At 49.0% G+C, this 24341-nt stretch overlaps 1 protein-coding gene across 11 annotated transcripts in view; it reads right to left on the bottom strand.

Annotated features, from left to right (window-relative positions):
- Nucleotides 1–24341, bottom strand: part of LOC144770912 (uncharacterized) — a 347728-nt gene that overhangs the window by 55171 nt on the left and 268216 nt on the right. For all 11 annotated transcript variants that reach the window (XM_078655722.1, XM_078655727.1, XM_078655721.1 and 8 more), the window contains 2 exons: nucleotides 21238–21324; nucleotides 20912–21010 (listed from right to left, as the gene is read on the bottom strand). In XM_078655722.1, the coding sequence (XP_078511848.1) occupies nucleotides 20912–21010; nucleotides 21238–21324 (186 nt within the window). The remainder of the gene's footprint in view (nucleotides 1–20911; nucleotides 21011–21237; nucleotides 21325–24341) is intronic.

Genomic DNA, 24341 nt, shown 5'->3' with positions numbered 1-24341 from the left:
CCTGTGTAGATCTGCAATCATCATACAATAACTTTGCAGTAATGCTCGTCCGGGGGGCAGGGAGGGTCGCTTATGACTTTGATGAGTATACCCCTGGATGAGAACTAGGATTACAGGTGAGTAACTAATCCTTCTCATCCAGGGGATACTCATCAATAGTCATAATCTATGAATAGAGTAGCAAGCCCATACCCAAAGTCTTGCGGACGAGCAACCAAGTACACAGAAAAAAAAACATGAATCAACATCACATTTATAATGCAGTTATGCAAACAAATTCCTCAAAGAGGTCTGTCCCACTTGGGCATCGGCCTGTGCATCTGAATCTAAGCAGTAATGGCGGGTAAAGGTATGTACTGAGCGCCATGTAGCTGTCTTGCAAATCTCCGATATCGGAATGTTGCGAAGGAGAGCTGTTGTAGAAGCTTTCCCTCTAGTGGAATGTGCACGTGGTTTGCCCTGTAATGCTTTGTTAGCTAATTGGTAAGACAGAGCTATACAAGAGACGATCCATCGAGAGATAGACCTTTTTGAAGCTGACAGACTTCTTTTTAGTTGTACCATAGTTGATAAAGAGCCGGTCCGACATCCTCAATGGAAGAGTCCGAGCCAGGAAAAAATTCAAAACCCTCCAGAGATCTAGGGAGTGTAAAGATCTCTCCGGGGGAGTAGTTGGTTGAGGGAAGAAAGTAGGCAGTGTGATGGTCTTATTGACCACTGGGCAGGAAGCCTGGATGTGTTCTCAGCACCACTCTATTGGCATGAAAAACCGTGTCAGGCTACTTGCAACACAGGGCCTGAATCTCACTCACCCTGCGGGCTGAGGTGATAGCTACCAAGAAAGCACCTTTCCAGGTCAAGTGCTGCAAAGATGCCTTATGAATAGGCTCGAAAGGAGCACCCATCAACTTGGTAAGTACAACGTTAAGCTCCCAGGGAGGAGAGGGGGACCTCACTGGAGGAAACACTTTCTTAAGCCCCTCCAATTAATCTTTGACCACAGGCATCAGGAAGAATGAGGTCTGGGAGGGAGACTTCCTATACGCTGTGATCGCTGCTAAGTGAACCCTGATGGAGGGCTACTTCAGGCCTGACCTTGTCAAATGTAATACGTATGGGAGAATCACCTGCTTCTGACCTTGAGTCTGATCAAGAGCATTGTCCATACACCAAATGTAAAATCTCTTCCACTTGAAAGCATAGGACTTTCTAGTGGAGGGCCTCTTTGCTACTTTAAGAATGTTCATGCAGTCAGCCGAAAGGTCTAGGAGGCCATACTGGACGACCGCAGGAGCCATGCAGTCAAACTAAGGGAAGGGAGATTGGGATGAAACACCCTCCCCTCGTCCTTGGTCAGTAAGTCCGGGCGGCAGGGCAGCCTCCGGTGAGGAACCTCCAACAACTGGAGGAGATCTGGGTACACCACTGGCATGGCCACTCCGGCGCTATCAGGATCATCCTGGTGTTGGTCCTGTAGAACTTCTGTATCACCGCCGGGATCAGAGGGAGTGGATGAAAAGCGTACAGCAATGCCTGAGACCAGCTGATCAAAAGTGCATTCCCCCATGATCCCTGCAGGGGGAATCTGTACGCGAAGACGGGGCATTTCGCGTTTGCTGCGTCTGCGAACAGATCGATGTCTGGCACTCCCCATTGTCGAAACACCTCCTGAGCTACGTCTTCGTTGAGCACCCAGTCGTGTGCTTCTCCGAAGTCTCTGCTTAGGACGTCTGCCTGAACATTCAGGATCCCTGGAAGTTGAACTGCCACGATGGAGAGACCTCTCACCAGAAGCCACCACCAAATGGATTGAGCTTCCAGAGACAGAACTTGTGACCTGGTGCCTCCTTGTTTGTTCAGATAAAACATTGTTGTTGTGTTTGTCTGAACTTGAATGTGGCTGGACTGAAGAGACGGGTACAAGGACTTGAGCGCCAGATAGACCGGCCGTAGCTTCAAGAAGTTGATAGGATAACTTCTTTCTGTCTCGGACCAGAGACCTTGTACCTGAAGCTGGTTCATATGAGCTCCCCAGCCTTGCATTGAGGCATCCGTGACCACTGTCTGTGTTGGAGGCGACTGATGAAACGATACTCCTTGCAGCAGGTTAGAGCGTTTCATCCACCATCTGATTGAGTCTCTGGCAACTTAATGGAGAGAGACACGATCTTACCAGTGGTCTGCCCTTTGAGACCATTGGTCCTCGAGTGCCTACTGCAGAGGCCGTATGTGAAGGCGTGCATTGGGCACAATGTAGATGCACGAGGCCATCGATCCCAGAAGTGACGACACTTGTCTGGCTGTAGGACTTTGGGTGTCGAGAAGGGTGCAGCATTTCAGAAGCATTGATGACAACCTCTCCTCGAAAGGACACACGCTTGCCTCTGCGGAGTCCAGTGAGGCGCCCAGATAGTGTATTATTTATTTATTTGAGAATTTTGTAGAGCGCGCAGCGGCCCCAGCAGGGCGTCCCGGCGCTGAAACTCTGAAAAAAAAGAGGTCATGGGGCAGATATCCAGATTTAAGAGGGGAATAGGTGTGTTTTCAGGGATTTACGGAAGACTAATTCTGTCTGACAAGTGCGTAAGGCTAATGGAAGTTTGTTCCAGCACTGAGAGGTACAAACCTCAAAGGTTTTGCCACCTGCCCGAGATCGTTTGAATCGGGGGGTTTCCAGGAAATGGAGGGTATTGGACCGTAGAGTCCTGGAGTTGGCATAGGGTCGGAGGGTGTTTTTGAGATGTGCCGATCCCCTGCCCCTTGAGGCTCGAAAGGCCAGTGTCATGGCCTTAAACACACATCTTTTTGCTATGGGCAGCCAGTGCAATTTGCGGAGATGAGGAGTAATATGGTGTCTGGTCGGGATTCTCTCCACCACGTTTTGGACCGTCTGGAGTTTGTGGCAGAGGCCCGCTGTGATACCAAGGTAGAGGGCATTGGCATAATCAAGGTGGGATATGATCAGGGCCTGGATCACAGTCTTACGGCAGTCTGTCGGCAGGTAGTTGATGAGGCGTTTTATGGTTCTAATCTTGGCGAAACAGGAGGTTGCTACTGTTTGCACCTGATTTTTGAAACTAAGTTGAGTGTCCCAGCGGACTCCGAGATTTCTCACCGAGTCTTTAGGGATGGGAGCTAGGCACAAGTCTTCTGGCCACCATATACTGGGGTCCAGGGGGGATGGAGTGTTGAAAAAAAGGATCTCTGTTTTTCCGGCGTTGAGCCGGAGGGAATTGGTATCCATCCAGCTCGAGATGTCCCTGAGACAGGATTTCAGAGGATCAGAAGCGGAATGGGAGTCGAAAGTGAAAAGAAGCTGAATGTCGTCAGCGTAGGAGGTAGATTTGATCCCCGTCTGTGCAATCAGCTTGGCCAAAGGGGTGAAATACACGTTAAAAAGGAGCGGGCTCAGGGAAGAGCCCTGTGGAACTCCCCATTTAAGTGGTCTGGCCGGAGAGGAGAAAGGGGGTGTGAAGACCTGCTGTGTGCGGTCCGAAAGGTAGGATGAGAACCATTTCAGGACAGCGCCACCCAACCCAAGGTCCTCCAGTCTTTCCAGCAGGATTTTGTGAGAGACGGTGTCGAATGCTGCCGATAGGTCCAGCAGCACCAACACCGCCCTCGATCCTTGGTCAAGCGTCCACCTCACCGAGTCGGCCATTTCAATTAGGGCCGACTCGGTGCTGCGGCCCGATCTAAAGCCGTGCTGGGAGTCATGGAGAAGACCATTGGTTTCAATGTATTTCGACAGCTGGGAGTGTGCCAGTCTTTCCAAGATCTTAGCTGGGGCAGGCAGAAGAGAAATAGGCCTGTAGTTACTGGGATTGTCTGGATCCAGGTTGGGTTTTTTTAGGATGGGAACTAAGGAGGCATGTTTCCATTTGGCAGGGAAACAGCCCGTTCTGAGTGAATCATTCCAGATGAGATTGAGGTAGGGGTTGAGAAGGGACACATGTTTTTTATATTGCTTGGCAGGCCAAGAGTCTTTGGGTGAGCCTGATTTACATTTGGTTAGTTCGGCCAGAGAATCTGCTTCTGATATGGTATCAAATTCGAGTAAGGTGGGAAGCTGGGGGGAGAGGGTATTGAGTTTCTTTTTTCGCCCTACAGTGTTGGGGAGGGGGAAAGAAGAATAGATGGCCTCAATCTTATCCTCAAAGAATTTAGAGAGTTTGTCGCAAAGCGACTGGGAGGCAGGCTGAATACGAGTCAGCGCAATAGGGTTTGTGAAGGATCTCACTATGTTGAAATTTTCCCTAGGGCCATTACTGGCAAGTTGGATTCGGGATGCCAGAAAATCACGTTTGTGTTTTTCGATCATTCTCCGGTATTCTTTAAGGGCTGATTTATAAGTAATTTTGCTGTCCGGGGAGAAGTTATGTCTCCAAAGGCATTCGAGGGATTTACAGGAGGCCTTTTTCTGCCGAAGCTCATCAGAGTACCATGGTGCGGAGGGTGTCGCTCTGTAGGTTTTTTGTATCCGTTGGGTGGGGTTGAGGACTGAATTTTTGTAGTTGACTTGCAACCCCAAGTAATGCATTAGGTTGAGGCAGTATGAGAGATGGCTCTGAAGTCGAACAGGTGTGGAGCTTTTCAGTAGCCAATCATCTAGGTAGGGATAGACGAAGATCTTACGCCTGTGGAGGAAGGCAGCCACCACCGCCATGCACTTGGAGATTGTCCGTGGGGCGGATTTGAGGCCGAACGGAAGCACTCGATACTGATAGTGGTGCCAGGTTATCTGGAACCTATGAAATTGGCGATGCTTTACGGAGACAGTTATATGAAAGTAAGCGTCCTGCGGGTCGATGGCACACATCCAATCTTCTTGGTGAAGGTGCGGAAAGATCTGATGCAGGGCCAGCATACGAAATTTCTCCTTCCTGATAAACCTGTTCAGCAGGCGTACGTCGAGGATAGGTCTGTACTCTTTGGCTACTCCTCGTTTTTGGACTAGGAAGTAACAGGAGTATACCCCCTGATTTCTTCGCAGAGGCGGGACCTCCTTTATGGCCTTCTTTGCGAGAAGGATAGATACTTTGTCCTTTAATAGCTGACTTTGAATTTGAGGAAGGCACTTGAATTGTGGGGGCACTTGAGGAGGAGGAGATTTGAACCTCAGCAAGTAGCCATGCTGCACAATATTCAGCACCCATTTGTCCCTTGTTATGGCTTTCCACTCTTCCGGGTGACAAGCTACACTCCCTCCCACCGGAGTGGCGAACGGTTGAGAGGGAAGCAACGACTCAAGGCTTGGGAGGCTGCTTAGAGGTGGACTGCTGTTTGTTATTGCCTCTTCCTCTTCCAGGGCGCCTTTGTTGGAACTGGGATCTTTGTTGGTTCTGGGAGGACCATTGAGTGGTTTGAACCCTCTGCTGAAAAGAACGTTTGTCGCCCTGACGGAAACGTTTCTTGAACTCTTTGCGCTTCTCCAGACCAACAGCCTTGACAGTGTCCATCTCAGCCTTCATTTTGGTCATCTCGTCGTCAGCGTGAGATCTCGTCCGGTAGACGGACTAGGGCTCCGTCTACCATCAAAACTTACAAACTCAAGTGGAAGAGATTCTGTCATTGGTGCGTGGCAGCAAATGTCCATCCAATCCATTCTACTCCGGAGCAACTTCTTCCGTTCTTCTTAAGTCTTGCTCAGTCCGGACTTTCACATGCTACCTTGAGAGTTTTCCTAGCTGCAATCTCTCGCTTCCGACACGATGGCTCTTCCTCCCTCTGCTCGCCCAGAATCATACGCCAGTTCTTCAAAGGGCTCTTCCGAAAGTTCCCACCTGTTCGGCACCCTCCTCCACCATGGCACCTCAATGTTGTCCTATCTCAACTTATGAAGTCACCATTTAAACCTATCCATAGGGCGGATATCAAGTTCCTCACCTGGAAGGTTGCGCTGCTTTTGGTTTTGACTTCATCTCGTCGCGTGAGCGACCTTCACGCTTTCACTATCAAGCCACCTTATCTACAGTTCAAACCTGACGGCGTGGCGCTTCGCACCAACCCCTCTTTCCTACCTAAAGTGCCTACGGATTTTCATCTGAATGAGCCTGTGTTCCTAAAAACTTTCTTTCCGGACCCAAGGTCTCCGGTGGAGCAGCGCTTGCATTCTTTGGACATCAAACGATGCCTTAAATTTTACATTGCCAGAACTGCCTCCTTCCGCAAGTCCGATCAACTGTTCATTGCTTATGGGCGACTGCGTAAGGGGCATCCAGTTACTAAACCAACAATTGCCGTTGGCTTTCTTCAGCCATTACTTTCTGCCATCAACAAGCTGGCAAACCATTGCAGTCTTCAGTGAGGGCTCATTACACGAGGGTGATGTCTTCATCCACTGCCTTGTTTGCCGGTGTGCTACTTCATCAGATTTGCCGTGCAGCGACATGGTCCAGCAGGCACACCTTCACCAAGCATTATTGCTTGGATGCCATCAATGAAGCGGATACCGCAGTGGGACAGGCAGTGCTTCGCCATCTTTTCAAATAAGGTGAGCCTCTGTTCCCTCCTCCTTTGTGTTATCTGTGATTGCTAATAATGTTTACGTGACTGTATTATTACTGTCTTTGGCTTTTTTCATATGTGCCTAGCAATCTCAGCTCTACGGAGGTTACTGCTCTCTATTCTATTCAAGCATGTGAATCTATGAAAGACACCCCTAATACTGGAGAAGAACAATTGTTACTTACCTGTAAATAGGTGGTTCTCGAGTATTGGTGTCTTTCATAGATTCACATGCGACCCACCCTTTCCTCCCCTCAGAGGCTCTCTTCTCCTCATGCACTCTAGGTCTCTTTGGTGCTACGAAAATCTGAGGACTGGAGCTTCTGAGGAGAAGGTTCTAGAGGGTGCTTGCGCCTGATTAGTGTCATTATGTTAGTCCAAACTACAGCCAATGTGTTACAAGTGGTTTTCTCTTTAACATGCATTCCTATGTAGGAATTGTTTTGGAGGTTTTCAGTTGTATTTTCCTCTTCTTTTATTATGTATTATGTTTTCACAGATATATATATATATATATTTAGCATTATTGCTATTTTATGTACCGTGGGACTCCCACTTCGAGGACGGGGAATATTCAAGCATGTGAATCTATGAAAGACACCCCTAATACTGGAGAAAGGGGGTGTACTCACCCCAGGACAGGGACCCATTGGTCCCTGCCCTTACCCTACCTGTTACTCCCCTAAATGTAGTATTTAGGGGCACCCTGAACCTTCCTTCCTCAGATTCCAATTTGAAACAAGCCAGAAGATCAAGAAACCAGAAGACCTGCCGTGCAGCTGCTAACAACAGGACGACACCAACTGACTTGGCCCCAGCCCTACCGGCCTGTTGATCCTTGAACCTGCTCCTGCGAAACTCCGGCGCCTTCCGTGGTCAGCAACCTCAAAAACCCCGGAGGACCTGCCTGCCTTGAGACTCTACAAAGACTGGGACTCCCACGAGCAGTGGTTCTGCTCAAAAAGCAACACCCCTGGTGCCAGCCAGGAACCGCGAATCCAGCACAGTCAGCATCCGCCGAGCCCGGCCTGTGTCTGAGTGAACAAAGACCACGAGGACGTCCCCCCTGCAATTGTGACCTGAAATCCAGTGCCCAAGGACCCTCCTCGACGACCCAGACGGCGCCTGCAGCCTCACAACAAGGGACCCTCCAACCGCGACCAGCAGAGGGTAAGATTTCCCGATGTCAAAATACACCCCAGCACCCGGCGCCCCACGGCCCCCTGTGCCCAACTCCTAGGTGCCTACCTATCCTCCAAGATCCCAACTTACCCCTCGAAGTGTTGGTCGCTCCTGAAGAATCTCCGTCCCGAGCCTGCAGCCTTTGTTCATCTTCCAAGTTTTCCATTGAATAACATTGAGCGCCCAACGGTTCAAAAGCACCCTGCACCCAGCCGCCCGAGTGCCCCTGGCAGTGCAACCTTTGTCCTAATCTACTTCTCCATTTGCCCTGAGCAAGTGAACAGGAACTCAGCTCCCACAGCCGCGTGGCCTGCTTGCCAGCAGCCACCAACCAAAGGCCCTCTGCCTCTCATAGGATAACATTGGGCCTAACTACCTCTGCACCCGGCTGCCCCAGTGCCGCTGAGGGTGTATCAACTGTACCTACCTGACCCTGGAAGACCCGAGTCTATGCTCAGAACCTTAGCTCTGCCAGTCGAGTACTTACCCAAAAGCCGATAACTCACTTTTCTTCCGTAGGGTAACATTGACTGGTTTCACTTGGAAATTCTTCCAAGTGTGGAGTTTTAAAACTTTAAAATATTCATCTAAAATCAGCTGAACAACGAATTCGATTTACTCACCTGTTATCAGGAGACCTCAGTGCTGCATCTTTTAGCCCATCATTTACCCTAAAAAGTAATTTTAACCGTACCTACCAGTAACTTGAATTTCCTTCCATAGGAATTCATTGTCTGGTTTTCACCAGAAAAGTTTCTGTCGATTTTCAAAAACTACAAATATTATATTTATTTATTTATTTAAACAGTTTTATATAGCGCTGGCAAGACCCGAGGGTATCAGAGCGCTTTACAGAGGGAAAAGATCACATAATATAATAATAAATTAAAACATAAAGGAAAAGTTAGATATGAGAACGAAAAGCCAGTTACAATAGATAAAAATCAAAGGTGTAGGAGGTATCAATAAGAACCAGATTGGGCATTGGATGACAGAGTAAGTGGGGAAGGCCAGAGTAGATGGGAGGGGGAAATAGGGTTCAGGTGGGGATTAGGGAGAGAGAAAGGAGAGAAGAGAACATGAAGAGGAGTGAGTTGAGAACAGGAAAACTAGAGGAAGGAGGAAAGAGGTAGATGTGGGGAGCTAAGCGGGGGTGGCCGGTCAGGTAGGAAGCGGAGAGGTAACACGGTGACAAAAGGGCCAGGTAAGGAAACGACTGGGAGGTAAACAGGATTAAGGACCCCAATATTTGAGGAGAAGGTGCTGTTTGAGATCTTTTTTAAAGCTGAAGTATGAGGGGTTGCAGAGAGTTCCAAATGTTGGGCGAGTTACAGGAGAAAGAGCGTGCTTGAGTTGATTTCTTTTCAACCAAGGGAGGGACCAGCATGAGGGCATTGGAGCTTCGCAATTCTCTGGAGCAGCCAGCTTTGTGGAGTTTTTGGGAGAGATACAGTGGAGTTTGAGGGTGCAAGGCTTTGTGGGTAATGCAGGCGTTCTTGTACATGGATTTGCCATCAAGGGGAAGCCATTGGAGATCTTTGAGGATAGGAGAGATATGATCCCGCCTTTTAGTATCAGAGATAAGCCAGGCTGAAAGGTTGAGGACTGACTTGATTGGGGCTAGGTGAACTTTAGGTGTGCCTAAGAGCAAAGCGTTGCCATAGTCGAGTCTGGAGAGTACTAATGATTGGACGACAGATTTGAAGTCATCAGCAGGGATGAAGGGTTTAATTTTTTTGAGGTGGAGAAGTGAAAATAGAGCTCATTTGGCAGCGTTTTTTATGTGAGGGGAAAGGCTGATGTTTTGGTCAATGCTAATTCCAAGAGATTTGACTGAGCTAGAGAAGGAGAGGGAGCAGTGGAGAGCATTAAGGTCAGAAAGCCAGTGTTGAATGGGGAGCCGGTTATTTTTGGGGGCAAAGAGAATTACTTCAGTTTTGTTAGGGTTGAGTTTCAGGTGGTTGTGATGGAACCATTGTTGAATCTTAGTTAGAGTGTCGTTGAGGTGTAGAATGTCTGCATGGGATTTAATTTTACAGTAAAGTTGTGTATCATCTGCATAGAGGTGGTAGTTGATGCTTGCTTTCTTAAGAATTAGGGTGAGGGGCTCCGTGAAGAGGTTAAATAGAGAGGGAGAGCGAATAGACCCCTGGGGAACACCCAGGGAGACAGGCATAGGTTTAGAGAGGCAACTGCTGATTTTGATTTGTTGGGATCTGTGCTGGAAGAAGGAAGTGAACCATTCAAGAACGGGGCCATTGAGGCCAAACCGAACTTTGAGAGTATCGAGAAGGGTAGAGTGGTTGACAGTATCGAAGGCAGCAGAAAGGTCAAGAAGGATGAGAAGGGAAGCCCCCCCTTGTCAAGGGAGTGATGGATGTCATCAACGATGTTGAGCATTGCAGTTTCAGTGCTGCAACCCTTTCTGAAACCTGATTGCAATACATCCAGAAGGGAGAAAGAGTCAATGTGTTTGTCAAGTTGGTGTAGGACGCATTTTTCGAGGGCTTTCGAGAGAAGAGGAAGATTAGAGATGGGGCGAAGGTTGTTTAGGTCGTTAGGGTCCACTGAGGCATTTTTAAGGATGGGTGAGATTTGGCCCAACTGGAGGGAAGCAGGGACACAACCCGTAGACAGGGAGGCGTTGATGATGGTAGTCCAATAAGGCGTGATGATATGCTTTAGATCTTGAACCATATTGGCGGGGAGTGGGTCGAGGGTATGAGAGGAGGGTTTGAGCTTGGAGATGATGTTGAGAACTTCTTGCTCTGTAACTGGGCTAAAATGAAGCCAGGAAGCATTGTTTTTAGGTTGAGCGCTAGGGGGGCCAAGATCCTGAGGGGTGACCGTGAACAGGAGATGGGTAGGATCAGAGGGGTTGAGAGGATCAGGGGGGCGAAGGAGAGAATGGTGTCAAGGGAGGAAGGACTAGGAAGGGAGGGACACATTGCGGGGGGGGGAGGGGAGTGGGAGCAAAGGATGCGTCAATCTTTCCAATTTTTTCAGAGAAAAAATTCGCAATTACTTTCCAATTTTCAGAGGTGGCGGTCAGCTTTGGGGTGGCAGAAGCAGATTGTTTTTTGATAATGTGAATAATTCCCTGGATCTATTCTTGGCTCGATCGAGTTGTGCGCGGAAAAAGGAGGCCTTTTCACAAAGGATGTGTTTTTTGTAGTTTGATCTAGCGGATCTGAGGAGGGCGAGGTTGGAGGGAGAGGGGTGTTGTCTCCAAGAGCGCTCGGACAGTCTGAGTGCAAGTCTCTCATTGTTGAGTTCAGCATTAAACCAGGATTTGGAAGGGATGTTTTTTAGAGGTTTAAGTTTAGCTGGTGCAATTTGGTCAAGGATTTCGGTGATTGTTTTGTTGTAGTGTTCAGTAATATCGTTGGCATTTTGTGAGGGAGGAGGGAGTTGAAGTTTGGCTTTGAGTTTAGACTCAAGTACGCCTGGGGGAATAAGGTGGAGGTTTCTGGTTAATTTCTTCAGTTTAAGGTTTGTGGGGGGAGGGGGAGGAGTGAATCTGTTGATCGTGAAGAGGATGAGGTGATGGTCCGACCAGTCAATGGGGACAATGTGCGAGAGGGATGCTAAATCTTTGCTAGTGATGATGGCATCTAACGTGGATCCTTTGTCGTGAGTAGGAGAATGGCAAAGTTGGATCAAGTCGGTAACGTCAAGTAGGCCATTGAGGGTTGACACCGAGGGGTCGGTATTATTATTCCAGTGAATGTTGAAGTCACAGAGGAAAATGTTATTGGGGTAGGAAATCGAGGCTAGGGAAAGTAGGTCAGACAGTTCATCTACAAACGATATAGGGTCACCAGGGGGATGATAGATATTGTGTAGCCGGATAGGGGGGCCCCATGAACAATAAGTTTGGCTACCAGGTATAAAGGTGGTTTGGTCGGAGTTCATGATAAGTGTGAGAGGGAGGTCATCTTTATAAATGATGGCTAGACTCCCCCCCCCCGCCCCCCATTTTCACAGGCCTATCTTTTCTGAGGATAGAATAACCAGGGGGGGAGAGCATGTAGAGTATAGATGAGGAGTGAGCCTTGAGCCAGGTCTCCGCAAGAAAGGCGATGTCAATGGATTCACTGAGGATAGTCTCCGAGATTTCAGTTGCATGACGTGCTGCCGATCGACAGTTGATGAGCATGCAGTTAAGGGGTTTGGAGCTGATGGAAGGAGTAGTATCAGAGTAGATAGTGGTGCGTTGCGGGAGAGGCCTAGGCGAACGAGGGGAGATGAGGGTGCGGCTGATTCCCAGTATCACAGGAATAGAGGATATCTTTGTCCGCGGTAGCAGGAGATAGTGGGGGGGACATGGGTGAGCCAGCGGCGGAAGGGATGAGGTTTAGCCCAGGGGACGCCGAAGAGGAGGGAAGAGGAATGACAGAATCAACGGTCAGAGGGGACCGTTAAATCGCCTGTATGACTTAAACGCATTCTTTCAATTGTTTACAGGAGATACACCAGTGCTAGATCTAGGATCCAACACTGAGTAAGAAAAAGTAACAATAACATTACTTACTTGCTAAGTGAATTTCCTCCCATAGGATGACATTGGTGATTCTATGTGAAAAAGTTTTTAAGTGTCAACTTTTAAAATACAATAATATTCCTTAAAAATCACTACAGTAACCAAAACGCTTTTACTTAACTGTTAACAGCACATGTCCCGGGACTGAATCTAGGATCCAGTCCTGTGGTTAGAAAAGTAATCTATAAAGTAACTAATTGCATTTATCTAGAAATTCCCATTGAGCTCAGTGTTGCATTGTATTTGAAATTGTTTTGCCTGTTGCAACAACTGTAACTATTGTAATCAAAAAGTCTATTGCCTATTTGAAAAGTATTTAACTAAAGCAACTCATTCTGAGAAAGTATATTTTGATACCTTGTTGGTTCTAAAATAAAACAACTATATATTTTGATACAAAACAATTGGCCTAGAGTTCAGTTCTTGAGTGTGTGAAACCTTTTGCTGACTGAGTGTGTACAACAAATGCTTTACACTGTCCTCTGATACTGCCTTACTGCTCGCCCAAGCTACCACTTTAGAGAGTAAGGTTCTTTCTAACTTTAGCCTCTGCCAAACCTCTGGGGACTGTGCACACTGAACCTTACTTTGGTCCAGTATTGAATATGCTACTTACCAGTATGCATCTGTTCTTGGCATGTAGGGCTGCTAACATTCATATCTACAGCATAGATCGCCGCCTAGTGTTGGGTCCGGATGATTGCACATTGTTGTCCTGGAAGAGTCTTCGAAGTATCACGAGATAGGTGGCTCCTCCCCTGGACTACAGTGCGCATGGGCATCGACTCCATCCCCAGATTGTTTTTAGCCATTGTGGCAAAGATGGAGTATGATCGTGTAAGTGATGTCCATGCTAATGATTGAATGCAAGAATGTCTGCAGCCGCTACAGGCGCCAGGGAGGAGGGTGGGCGATATAAATGTCAGCAGCCCTACATGCCAAGAACAGATGCATACTGGTAAGTAGCATATTCAGTTCGAGGCATGGGGGCTGCTAAATTCATATCTATAGCATAGAATACATAGCAGTCCCTCCATTAACGGCGGCCGCCCGTGCCGGCTGCAGAAGTCTGAAAAAGTGTTTTAAGAACAGCCTGTCCTACAGCTGCCTGCTGTTTGGAATGCACATCCACACAGTAATGTTTGGTAAACGTATGTGGTGTAGACCATGTGGCTGCTCTACAGATGTCTTCCAAAGGAATGTTACCTAGGAATGCCATGGAGGCCCCCAACTTGCGGGTGGAATGGGCTCTGGGGGGGACCGTTAAGGTGCGCTTAGCTTTCTGATAGCAAATCTGAATACACTTAACGATCCACCTGGCTATTCCTGCTTTGGAAATGGGGTTGCCTTTATGCTGGGCTGCGAAGGCAACAAAGAGTTGCTGTGTCTTTCTAAAAGGTTGTGTTCTGTCAATGTAGTACATTAATGCCCTTTTCACGTCCAGCGTATGGAGCATTCTTTCTGCTACCGTTTCTGGGTTTGGAAAGAATGCGGGCAGTTCAATGGTTTGATTGACATGAAACTGCGACACCACCTTAGGAAGAAACTTGGGGTTAGTGCGGAGCACCACCCTGTTGGAATGAATTTGTATAAATGGCTCTTGGATTGTGAGCGCTTGTAGCTCACTAACGCGTCTTAAGGACGTGATGGCAATGAGAAAAGCGACTTTCCATGTGAGGAATTGAATCTCACATGAATGTAGAGGCTCAAAGGGTGGACCCATCAACCTGGTGAGGACCACGTTGAGATTCCACGCAGGAGCTGGTGGGGTCCTGGGAGGGATGACCCGTTTCAGCCCTTCCAGGAAGGCTTTAATGGCAGGCACCCTAAAAACAGAGAGATGCTGCCTGTTTTGAAGATAAGCTGCTATGGCGGATAAGTGTATCCGAATGGAAGCGTATGCTAGATTGCATTTGTAAAGATGTAACAAATAGCAGATGATGTTAGGAACGGATGCATCTAGCGGGTTGATATTGTGTTCTGTACAGTAAATGACAAAACGCTTCCACTTTGCTGCATAACAAGCTCTGGTAGTGGGCTTTCTTGCCTCTCGGATGATGTCCATGCATTCAGGAGGCAAATTAAGGTAGCCAAACTCTAAGACCTCAGGAGCCAGATCGCCAGATTGAGCTGTTGCGGATCTGGATGCTGAATGTCGCCATGGTTCTGCGTCAATAGCTTGGGTGTGAGGCGCAGCCTTTGATGCGGTACCACGGAGAGTTCTAGAAACGTGGTGTACCATGGTTGGCATGCCCACGTTGGAGCAACCAGGATGAGCGTCATCGAGTGTTGCTTTAGCTTTCTTGCCACCAGCGGAATGATAGGTGCTGGGGGAAAAGCGTACGCAAATCTGCCTGACCAGTTCATCCATATCGCATTGCCCCGCGACTGTGGGTGAGGAAACCTGGCGGCAAAGCTTTGGCATTTTGCGTTTTCCCTTGTGGCAAAGAGGTCTATCTCTGGATGACCCCACTGCTGGAAGTACGGGCGGAGTACTGATGGATGTATCTCCCACTCGTGCATTTGGTGGCTGTACCTGCTGAGCAGATCTGCCATCTGATTGTCCTTGCCCGGGAGGTGTTCCGCCATGAGGAAGATGTTCCTCTGAATGGCCCACTTCCACATGCTCTGAGCCAGATGAGACAGCTGTGGAGAGTGAGTACCTCCCTGCTTTTGTATGTAGTACATGGCCGTCATGTTGTCCGTCCGGATCAACACGACCTTGTTGCACAGATGTACTTTGAAGGACTTGAGTGCCATGAAGATAGCCATCAGTTCTAGGCTGTTGATGTGCATCTTCTTCTGTTGCGTTGTCCATAGTCCCTGCACCGTGTAGTGGAGCACATGAGCTCCCCATCCCTGGAGAGATGCGTCCGTCGTCAGGGTAATCTGTGGCACAGGCTCTTGGAACGGTCGGCCCTTGCAAAGGTTGTGTGGAGTCCACCAATGCAGAGAGCTGTATGCCCGACCGGTCACCAACACTAGGTCTTTCAACTGGCCATGAGCCTGAGTCCACTGATGTGCCAGGCATTCCTGTAGCGGACGCATATGCAACCTGGCGTGCGGGACTATAAAGATGCAGGAGGCCATCATGCCTATCAACTGCATGAACACTCTTGCTGGGAGGGAGTGTTGCGGTCTGAACCGTTGGATTAGCGACTGGATGTTGTCGATCCGTGCTTGGTTCGGCTGAGCTGTGGCAGTCAGAGTATTTATTGTCGCGCCCAAATACTGCCGCACATGGGCTGGCAGGAGGTGCGACTTGGGATAGTTCAGTGAAAACCCCAGACCGTGAAGAAGGTGAATGGTGTGAGACATGTCTGTGGCGCACTGTCGCTCCGACTTGGCTTGAACGAGCCAGTCGTCTAGGTAAGGGTAGACATGTATGTTTTGTCTCCTGAGGTGCGCTGCTACTGTTGCCAGACATTTGGTGAACACTCTGGGGGCAGTGGTCACTCCGAAGGGGAGAACTTTGAACTGGTAATGCCTGTTTTGTATGGTGAACCTGAGATACTTTCTGTGTGAAGGATGGAGTGGTATGTGGAAATAAGCATCCTTGAGGTCCAAGGTTGCAAGGAAGTCTCCCTCCTGGTTTGGTAATGGAAGAACCTGTTGCAGTGTTAACATGTGGAAGTGTTCTGAAAGAATGTACTGGTTCAGAGGCCTGAGGTCCAGAATCGGTCTGAGTGAGCCGTCCTTCTTTGGGATTAAGAAGTACAGGGAATACACCCCTGTGCCTTCTTCCTCCACCGGCACGAGCTCTATAGCGCCTTTTTGCAGCATTACAAGAACTTCCTGCTGCAATAAGTGCAAGTGCTCGGCTGACATAGGACGTTGTCTTGGGGGAATGTTGGGTGGAGTGGATGTTAACTCCAAACAATAGCCGAACTGGATAAGTTGCCGTACCCACCTGTCTGTGGTGATGGACTGCCAGACAGGGAGGAACCGTTGGAGTCTCCCCCCGACAGGTGTTGGATGGTCGGGGGGCAGTGACAGGAAGTCACTGTTTGTTGGAGGCAGAGGAACGGGAGCTGTTGTTGCCTCTTCCTCTGCCTTTGGCACTGTTTCCCCGGTACCCTCCTCTACCTTGCTTGGGGTACGAGGATTGCGCCCCACCCTTGTTGTAAGGCGTTTGCTGTGCCAAGTGTCCTCTGGTAACACCTCGATTGCCTGAGCGACGAAAAGTGTTCCCACGGAATTGCTGAGACTGGAGAGCACCCATGGATTTGGCCATCTCCGTATCTTTCTTGATTTTCTCGAGGGTGGTGTCCACCTCTGGGCCAAATAACCGGTCTGGATTAACAGGCTGGTTAAGGATAGCTGTCTGGATCTCTGGCTTGAACCCTGAGATGCGGAGCCATGCTTGACGCCTCAGCATAACACTAGTGTTTATCGCCCTTGCTGCTGTGTCCGCAACATCGAGCGCACATTTTATCGCAGCGTTGGAGATGAGCTTGCCCTCCTGTATAAGCATCTGAGCTCCCTCCTTAAACTGGTCTGGAAGGTGTTGCAGCAGTTGTTCTAGGGTGTCGTAGTGCGCCCTATCGTATCTGGCCAGCAGAGCCTGTGTGTTTGATATGCGCCAGATGTTTGCTGCCTGAGCTGCCACCCTTTTCCCCGATGCCTCCAGCACTTTGGAATCTTTATCCGGGGGAGGAGCTTCACCCGTCGTTTGAGAGTTTGCCCTCTTGCGGGCATTGGAGACCACCAAAGAGTCTAAGGACAACTGGCCCCGGATGTAGGTTGGGTCGCCAGGTGCGGGCCTGTATTTTTTCTCTATCCTGGGGTTCACCACCCTAGCCCTGGTGGGTTCCTTGAAAATGTCCGTGGCATGTTTAAGGACCCCCTTTAGCATAGGAAGAGTTTTCACAGTTTTTTCCGCTGCAGAGAAAGTGTTGAATAAAAAGTCATCTTCCACAGGGTCAGCATGCATCTCTACTTTATGATTTGTAGCTGCCCTCTCAATTAAAGCATTAAACGCCGCAGAGTCTTCTGTGGGAGACGTTTTTACACCATAAACCTGAGTGTCCTGGAGAACCTGCTGGTCTCCGTGATCACCAGTGGCCATCCAGGAGTCCTGCTGCTCATCAGTGTCTGTGTTTGCAGGAAAGTTATACTCCTCATCTTGTTCATCTTCATCTCCTTCTGAGCAAGTGGGTGAAGGTGTTGCCCCTCTCCTAGGCTGTGGAGGAATTTGTTCAACTAGCACCGGAGTTTCTGGTGCTGGCCTTTTCCGCTTGAGAGGAATTACAAACGACTCCAGAGGCTGTGAAGTAATTTTCCTCTTGTACAGCGTGAGTTTCCCTGTGTCGGCGTCGATAAAATGCGCTGACTGCTCCTCCAGTAGAGGTTGTCGAGGACCGAGACTTGCGCTGGAAACTGTGGAGTCCTTGGTCACCAAGCGTGGTGCAAAGGCCTTCGGCGCCACCTTAGGCGGTAGAGTGTAGAGGATCGGCATCGAAGTCTTTTTCGGTGGGGCCAGCGGTTGGGGTGCTGAAGGTGTGTTCGACGCCGACGCCTTGTCCCGTATCCGCTTGAGGGAGTCCGAGACCTGCTTGGTAAACGAAGTGGATGGTTTTGTCGACCCGAGTGATGACCTCTGTCCACCTCCATGGGAAGAGACGAGCGTCGATGATGGCTGTTTGGCCGCCGTAGGCGCAGACGTTTCTTCGACCACTGCGCTACTGTCACCGACCCCAGCCGCAGGCGCGGACGCCGACTTCTTCGGATCGACTGCCTTTGTTTTTTGCTTCGGGACTCCAGACTCTTGCTCGGTGCCCGTCGCCGACTTCGACTTCGACTCGGCCACCTTGCTCGACACCCGCTCGAGTACCCCCTTCGAGCTTGGTTCCTTGGTCACTTTCGACACCTTTGCTGGGTCGCTAGCTTTAGAAGGTTTTGAGGTGTCCGAAGACGATGGCGTCGATGGCGGAGCAGGCGTCCGTAGTCGGGCCGGAAGGCGGGGCCGTGGATCGAGGTGTAAGGTCGTGGGTAAGGCCGCGTGGCGATCCCGTGACCTGGGCCATTGTTAGAGTACGAACGGGGCATAGCTCATCCTCCGAGCTATCTTCCACGGCCCCATATACTTCTTCGTAGTCCCCTACCTCATCGACGTTTTCTTCCAGGTCTAGAGCCACGACATCTGCCTCGGATTCGGGCTGGACCTCCGCCAATGAAGGTGAAACTTGCAGTTGAAGTACTTGTACTTCTGCTTCGGGGTCTTCGAAGATGTCGTCCGGCGCCGGGGCCGACCGCTGTGCCTCGAGGCGCGCCACGCGCCGAAGCTTGAGAGTCTTCTTTGACCTGAATTTGGAACAGGCCATACAGTTGGTCTCGTTATGGTCCGGCGACAGGCACTTGTTACACACAGGGTGTACGTCGATGTGTGGGTACTTCGAGCCACACACGGGGCACTTCTTGAATGGACTCCGTTTCATACAGTCGAAGTCTTGCTGCGTCAACAGGGCCTCGATGACCGAAGAGTCACCCGACTCCTCAGATATCCGACTCGACGAGTTGGAGTGTACACGAGACCGAACGCGAACAATACCGACGGGATAAGCGAAGGCCTTTTGGCCTTGAAAAGAGTGTTTTTTATCGATTCCGAACAGGAGACGTCGAAATCACATCCGAACCCAATGGCGGAAAAAAACAATCTGGGGATGGAGTCGATGCCCATGCGCACTGTAGTCCAGGGGAGGACCACCTATCTCGTGATACTTCGAAGACTCTTCCAGGACAACAATGTGCAATCATCCGGACCCAACACTAGGCGGCGATCTATGCTATAGATATGAATTTAGCAGCCCACATGCCTCGAACATACAGAGCCACTTTCTTACAATCTGTGAAAAGAGTGAAGAATTCAGCCCTTTTTTCCCAAAATGTATAGAACCTATTCACCCAGATTTTTTTCTAGGAGCAAAGGTTAAGTTCAAATCTGGGCAGAAACGACAGATCGCCCAGCCCTAATCCTTGGCACCCACTTCAGGCTCCACCATGTCCACCAGCTCTGCTCTTTTTCAGTTGAAGGTGGAGTCGGCCAAGATGGGAAACCAGAGGGCGATGAGCATGACCATAGAAGGTGCTGTGCGCATGTTTCATCAGAAAGAACCCATGGGGGAACACTTGGCACTGGAGATCTAGGGACCTCCCCCGGCCCCATGCCAGACAGGCCATATCAGGAAGCACATAAGAGATATTCAACTTCTACCAGAAGGGTGTTTAGGCACAGAAGGGAAGCTAATCCTAGCGATTAATATGATCCTCATAGTCCATAGGTGATTGAAATGGTCTACCCATCTCAGTGGGCATGGAGGTGCCCCCAGGGGACTCACCTCCAGCATAGAGCAGACTGGGGGAAATCTCCACAGACTCTCAGAGCTCAGGGAATAGTGGAGGTTACGCCATCTCAGAGCTGTCAAGCACACTTCCACAATCCCCTCGCCTGACCTCCGCATCCCTTACTCGGCCCACCATGTGAAAATCAGTCAGAGAGTTCCACCACCCCAGTTTAGCATAGCAGGTGTGGAGAGGGCAACTGGAGGAGCCACTTGACTAGAGGTGTCCTCATCTATGACCACGTCCTGCCATCTCAGACCTGTAAGGCTCACTCCACAATCCTCTCGCTTGCACACTCTCTTCCTCACTTGCCATGTTAAAATCAGGCAGAGCATTTCAGCACCCCAGTTTCACATAGCAGGTGTAGAGAGGCCAAATGGAGGTGCTACTTGGCTAGAGGTATCCTCATCTAAGACCACGTCCTACCACCTCACACCTGTAAGGCCCACTCCAACACTCCCCCTTGCCTCACCTCTGCACTACCCTCCTCACCCGCCATGTTAAAATCAGGCACAGCGTTTCAGCACCACAGTTTCGCTTAGCAGGTGTGGAGAGGCCAACTGGAGGTGCTACTTGACTAGAGGTATCCTCATCTAAGACCATGTCCTGCCACCTCGGATCTGTAAGACCCACTTCCACATTCCCCTCCTCTGACCTCTGTACTCCCTCCGTCACCCGCCATGTTAAAATCAGGCAGAGTTTTCCACCACCCCAGTTTAGCTTAGCAGGTGTGGAGAGGTCAACTGAAGGAGCCACTTCACTAGAGGTGTTCTCAGCTAAGACCACGTCCTACCACCTCAGACCTGTAAGGCCCACTCCAACACTCCCCCTCGCCTCACCTCTGCACTCCCCTCCTCACCCGCCATGTTAAAATCAGGCAGAGCGTTTCAGCACCCCAATTTAGCTTAGCAGGTGTGGAGAGGCCAACCGGAGGAGCCACTTGACTAGATGTGTCCTCATCTAAGACCACGTCCTACCACCTCAGCCATGTAAGGCCCACTTTCACAATCCCCTCGCCTGACCTCTGCACTCCCTCCCTCACCCGCCATGTTAAAATCAGGCAGAGAGTTCCACCACCCCAGTGTAGTTTAGCAAGTGTGGAGAGGGCAACTGGAGGAGCCACTTGACTAGAGGTATCCTCATCTAAGACCACTTCCTGGAATCAGTGAATTGGAAATGGTGGCAAGACCAAAGCGAAGGTCCTGCCTCCTTCCGCCAAAATCTTAACCGAGGTCTGAGTGCATTGTATTCCTTGCAATTCAGAGGCCAAACTTAATTCAAGACTAATACACAACAAATAAAACTCCTAGTTCACAGTGTGTGCAGGCACCCACTCACTTGGCGAATGATCGACGTCTCCTTCCAGGCGGTCCTTGCGGTGCAGCGCTTCCGGTTCCTTAACTCGTAACGTATACACAGAGGTGATGATAGGTTCTTCTGTGTTTTTAAAAGAAGATATATAAGTTATACATAATACTACAGTACTGGGAGTTTCATCAAAGTACATCAAACAACGGAACTCTTGCAATCTCTTGAAGAAGGTTCTAGATTTGCAAACCCAGCCCATGAGGATTGTATCTCAAGAGGGTGGGCTGTGTATTGGCTGCCATAAATCTTGCAAAACTTACAAATGTTGCTCCGCCAGCTCCATGCATGACGCTTACCTGTCTCATCTCCACTATTTGCGTCACTGTAACAACGAACACCTCTGTGTTTTAATAATACATCTGGATTCACAGGTGGACCGCGGTCTGTGAAGAGAATTAGGGGTGTTACACAGGGAGAATGTTGATTCACTGCATATAGAGAACAGTTGAGAATTTAGGCATAAAAACCAAAATCACATAAAAGGTAAACCGCATGTGCCGTCTTATGGTGGTGACAGGTGGCTATGGATATAAGTAACAATACTGTTCAGATCAATATTTTAGAAAACCAATAGGAAACATTGTGCAGTCCTACCTTGTCTGCAGTTTTCCCCTTCTATTTTTAGGTCTTTAGATAGACCTTTAGCTAATAATATACCAAGATATGGCTTTGGGTCTGCCCCTTTCAACAACTAAGTTATTGTAGGAGCACTTGTATAGCGCCTGGCTACTCGCAGGCATCCCAGCGCTGTAAGTGCCGCACAGAAAGGAAGAAAAGAGACATATTCTCATTTTTAGTGATTTGCGGTTATAAGGACTTCTTTTTATTAGATTTGTCATATGGAACTCTCCTGTGTGCCCCCTCCCCCTCACTACTGCCCCAAGCCTCTTTCCTCGGACTGTCAGTTCGATGGGTAGGCGTTCAAGGTGGCGGAAGAAGTCCACAGGTACATAAAGTGGCATGTTAGTGAAGCAATAGAGGAACCGGGGCAGTATTACCTCTCTAGCGAGGGCAACCCTGCCCATGACCGACACTGGCAGCATGCTCCGGGGGCATCGGCCCTTACACTGCTGTGACAGCGCATGAGGCATTCCCATCCAAGAAGTTTTGTTCTGAGTGGTACATACGTGTGCCCAGGTATGGCGATGTACGGCGTTGCCAGCACAGTGCAGCTATTCCTATGGTCAGGCGTGATTCCGGAGCTGATGGATTTAGAGCGAATAAGAAAACAAGTAACTTACCTGTAACTTTGGTTCCCCAGTATTGATAACTTTCATAGATTCCCATGCTTTTGTATCATTCCCTGGCGTCTCGGTAACAAAAATAACATAGCAGTAGGTACAAAAGAGAAAGAAAAAGGCCTCATTCCCTTTTGTAGCATATCCGCCTCTTTTTGTAAAAGAGACCAAACTAAGCATCAGCCAATCAGAAGAGCCTCACCCCTTAGAACCCTCCTGAAGGAAACTCAGAGCCTCAGATTTTCGTAGCCGTTGTGTAACAGTAACCACATTTGCTGAAGGCTGAGCTTTCCCAGGGGAGGAGGGTGGGCGCATGGGAATCTATGAAAGTTACCAATACTGGAGAACCAAAGTTACAGGTAAGTAACTTGTTTTCTTGCCCCAGTATTGGAACTTACATAGAGTCCCATGCTTTTGTATCAGAGTAGCTAGCAGTAAACCATAAAGCACATTTTGTGGCACAAACATGTATATATGCATATGAAAACTTCAGTATATATATACTTTCCTAAGCGAATAAGGAATAACACATAGGAAAAAACCATTAGTACCAACATTAGAGACAAAATGTGCAGAAAAGGATGGTGGAATAGTAAGGAAAGCTCATCAATTAGTGGAAGAGGTTCCTCAGGACTGCTTGGCCCACAGCCGTGTCTTCCTGCGTCTAATGCTTCGTAAAGGTGTGCACACTGCTCCAAGTCGCAGCTCTAATGTCTCTGATGTGCACCCCCGCAAACAGAGCTGTAGATGAAGCAACGGATCTTGTAGAGTGTGCTCTGATCCTGCTGTTCAGAGGTTTACCCGCTGCTGAAGGCAATAGAGAATAGAAATCCATCTTGCAATACTTTGCTTTGACAGAGGAAGTCCTTTGCGCGGACCACCAAATACAATAAATAATTGTGTAGACTTCCGAAACCCCTTGGTGCAATCCAAATAAAATTTTAAGCACCGCTGCACATCCAGAGAATGGAGTGACTTCTCCGCTGGAGTGGAAGGGTGAGGAAAGAAAGATTTGAGAATCACAGGTTCGTTTAGGTGAAAGTCCGAAGGCACTTTAGGTATGAACTTTGGATTAGTTCGCAAGATCACTGTATTCCTTTTGAACTGTAGAAAAGGTTCCTGTATTGTGAGAGCCTGCAATTCCCCAATGCGTCTTGCCGATGTGAGGGCGAGAAGGAGAGCCAATTTCAATGAAAGAAATGTCATGTCCGTCCGATGTATTGGTTCAAAGGGATCTTTCATGAGTTGTTGGAGAACCAAATTCAAATGCCAAGTGGGAGGCGGAGGCCTCACCGGGGGAAAGACTCGGAATAAGCCCTTGAGAAATTGTTTAATTATCCTTGAGGACCACAGAGAAGGTCCAGACGCAGAACGCCTGTAGCGAGAAATCGCTGCCAAGTGAACCTTTATGGATGAATGAGCCAGTCCTGTCTTAGCCAAGGACAAAAGATAAGGCAGAAGTTGATGAGGTTGAGAAGAGAAAGGGTCCACACCTTCCTTCCTGCACCAAATGCAAAATCTCTTCCATTTGAAACGGTAAGTCTTATTCGTGGAAGGAGCTCTAGCCTGGGAGAGAACCTCTCTTATTTCATTTGAAATGGGAAGGTTCATGAATTCTCGCTGCTCAGGTGTAATGAATCCGGATACCAAATCTGTCCGTGGGACATCGTGAGAAGGTCCGGAATCGTCCGCAAAGGAAGAGGAGGGACGAGCGACAGAAGATGGAGTTCCGTGAACCAGAACTGTCTCGGCCACGCGGGGGCTATCAAGATCATCTTGCATGGTTCCACCTTGTTCTTCCTGATAAGCCTCGGGATCATTGGAATGGGAGGAAAGGTGTATACAAATGCTCTTGACCAAGCTATCGAAAGAGCATTCCCTATGGTGAAGCCTGCTTGCATAAGACCGGCATTTCTTATTGGCCGGGGTGGCAAATAGATCTATTGAAGGTTTGCCCCACTGTTGAAAAATCTCGTCCAATACCATTTGGTTAAGTTCCCATTCATGACTGACTGAGGACAGCCTGCTTAGTCTGTCTGCATTTTCATTTAGGATCCCTGGTAGATGTTCCGCCTGCAGCGATATTCCATGAAGAATAGCCCATTCCCAGATTTCCTGAGCTTCCTGAGACAACGGAAGAGATCTGGTTCCCCCTTCTTTGT

Source organism: Lissotriton helveticus, chromosome 7 (genome assembly GCF_964261635.1).
Source record: "Lissotriton helveticus chromosome 7, aLisHel1.1, whole genome shotgun sequence".
NCBI classification, from domain to species: domain Eukaryota; kingdom Metazoa; phylum Chordata; class Amphibia; order Caudata; family Salamandridae; genus Lissotriton; species Lissotriton helveticus.
Note: the sequence above shows the minus strand (reverse complement) of the source record. Positions and strands in the feature narration are given on the sequence as shown.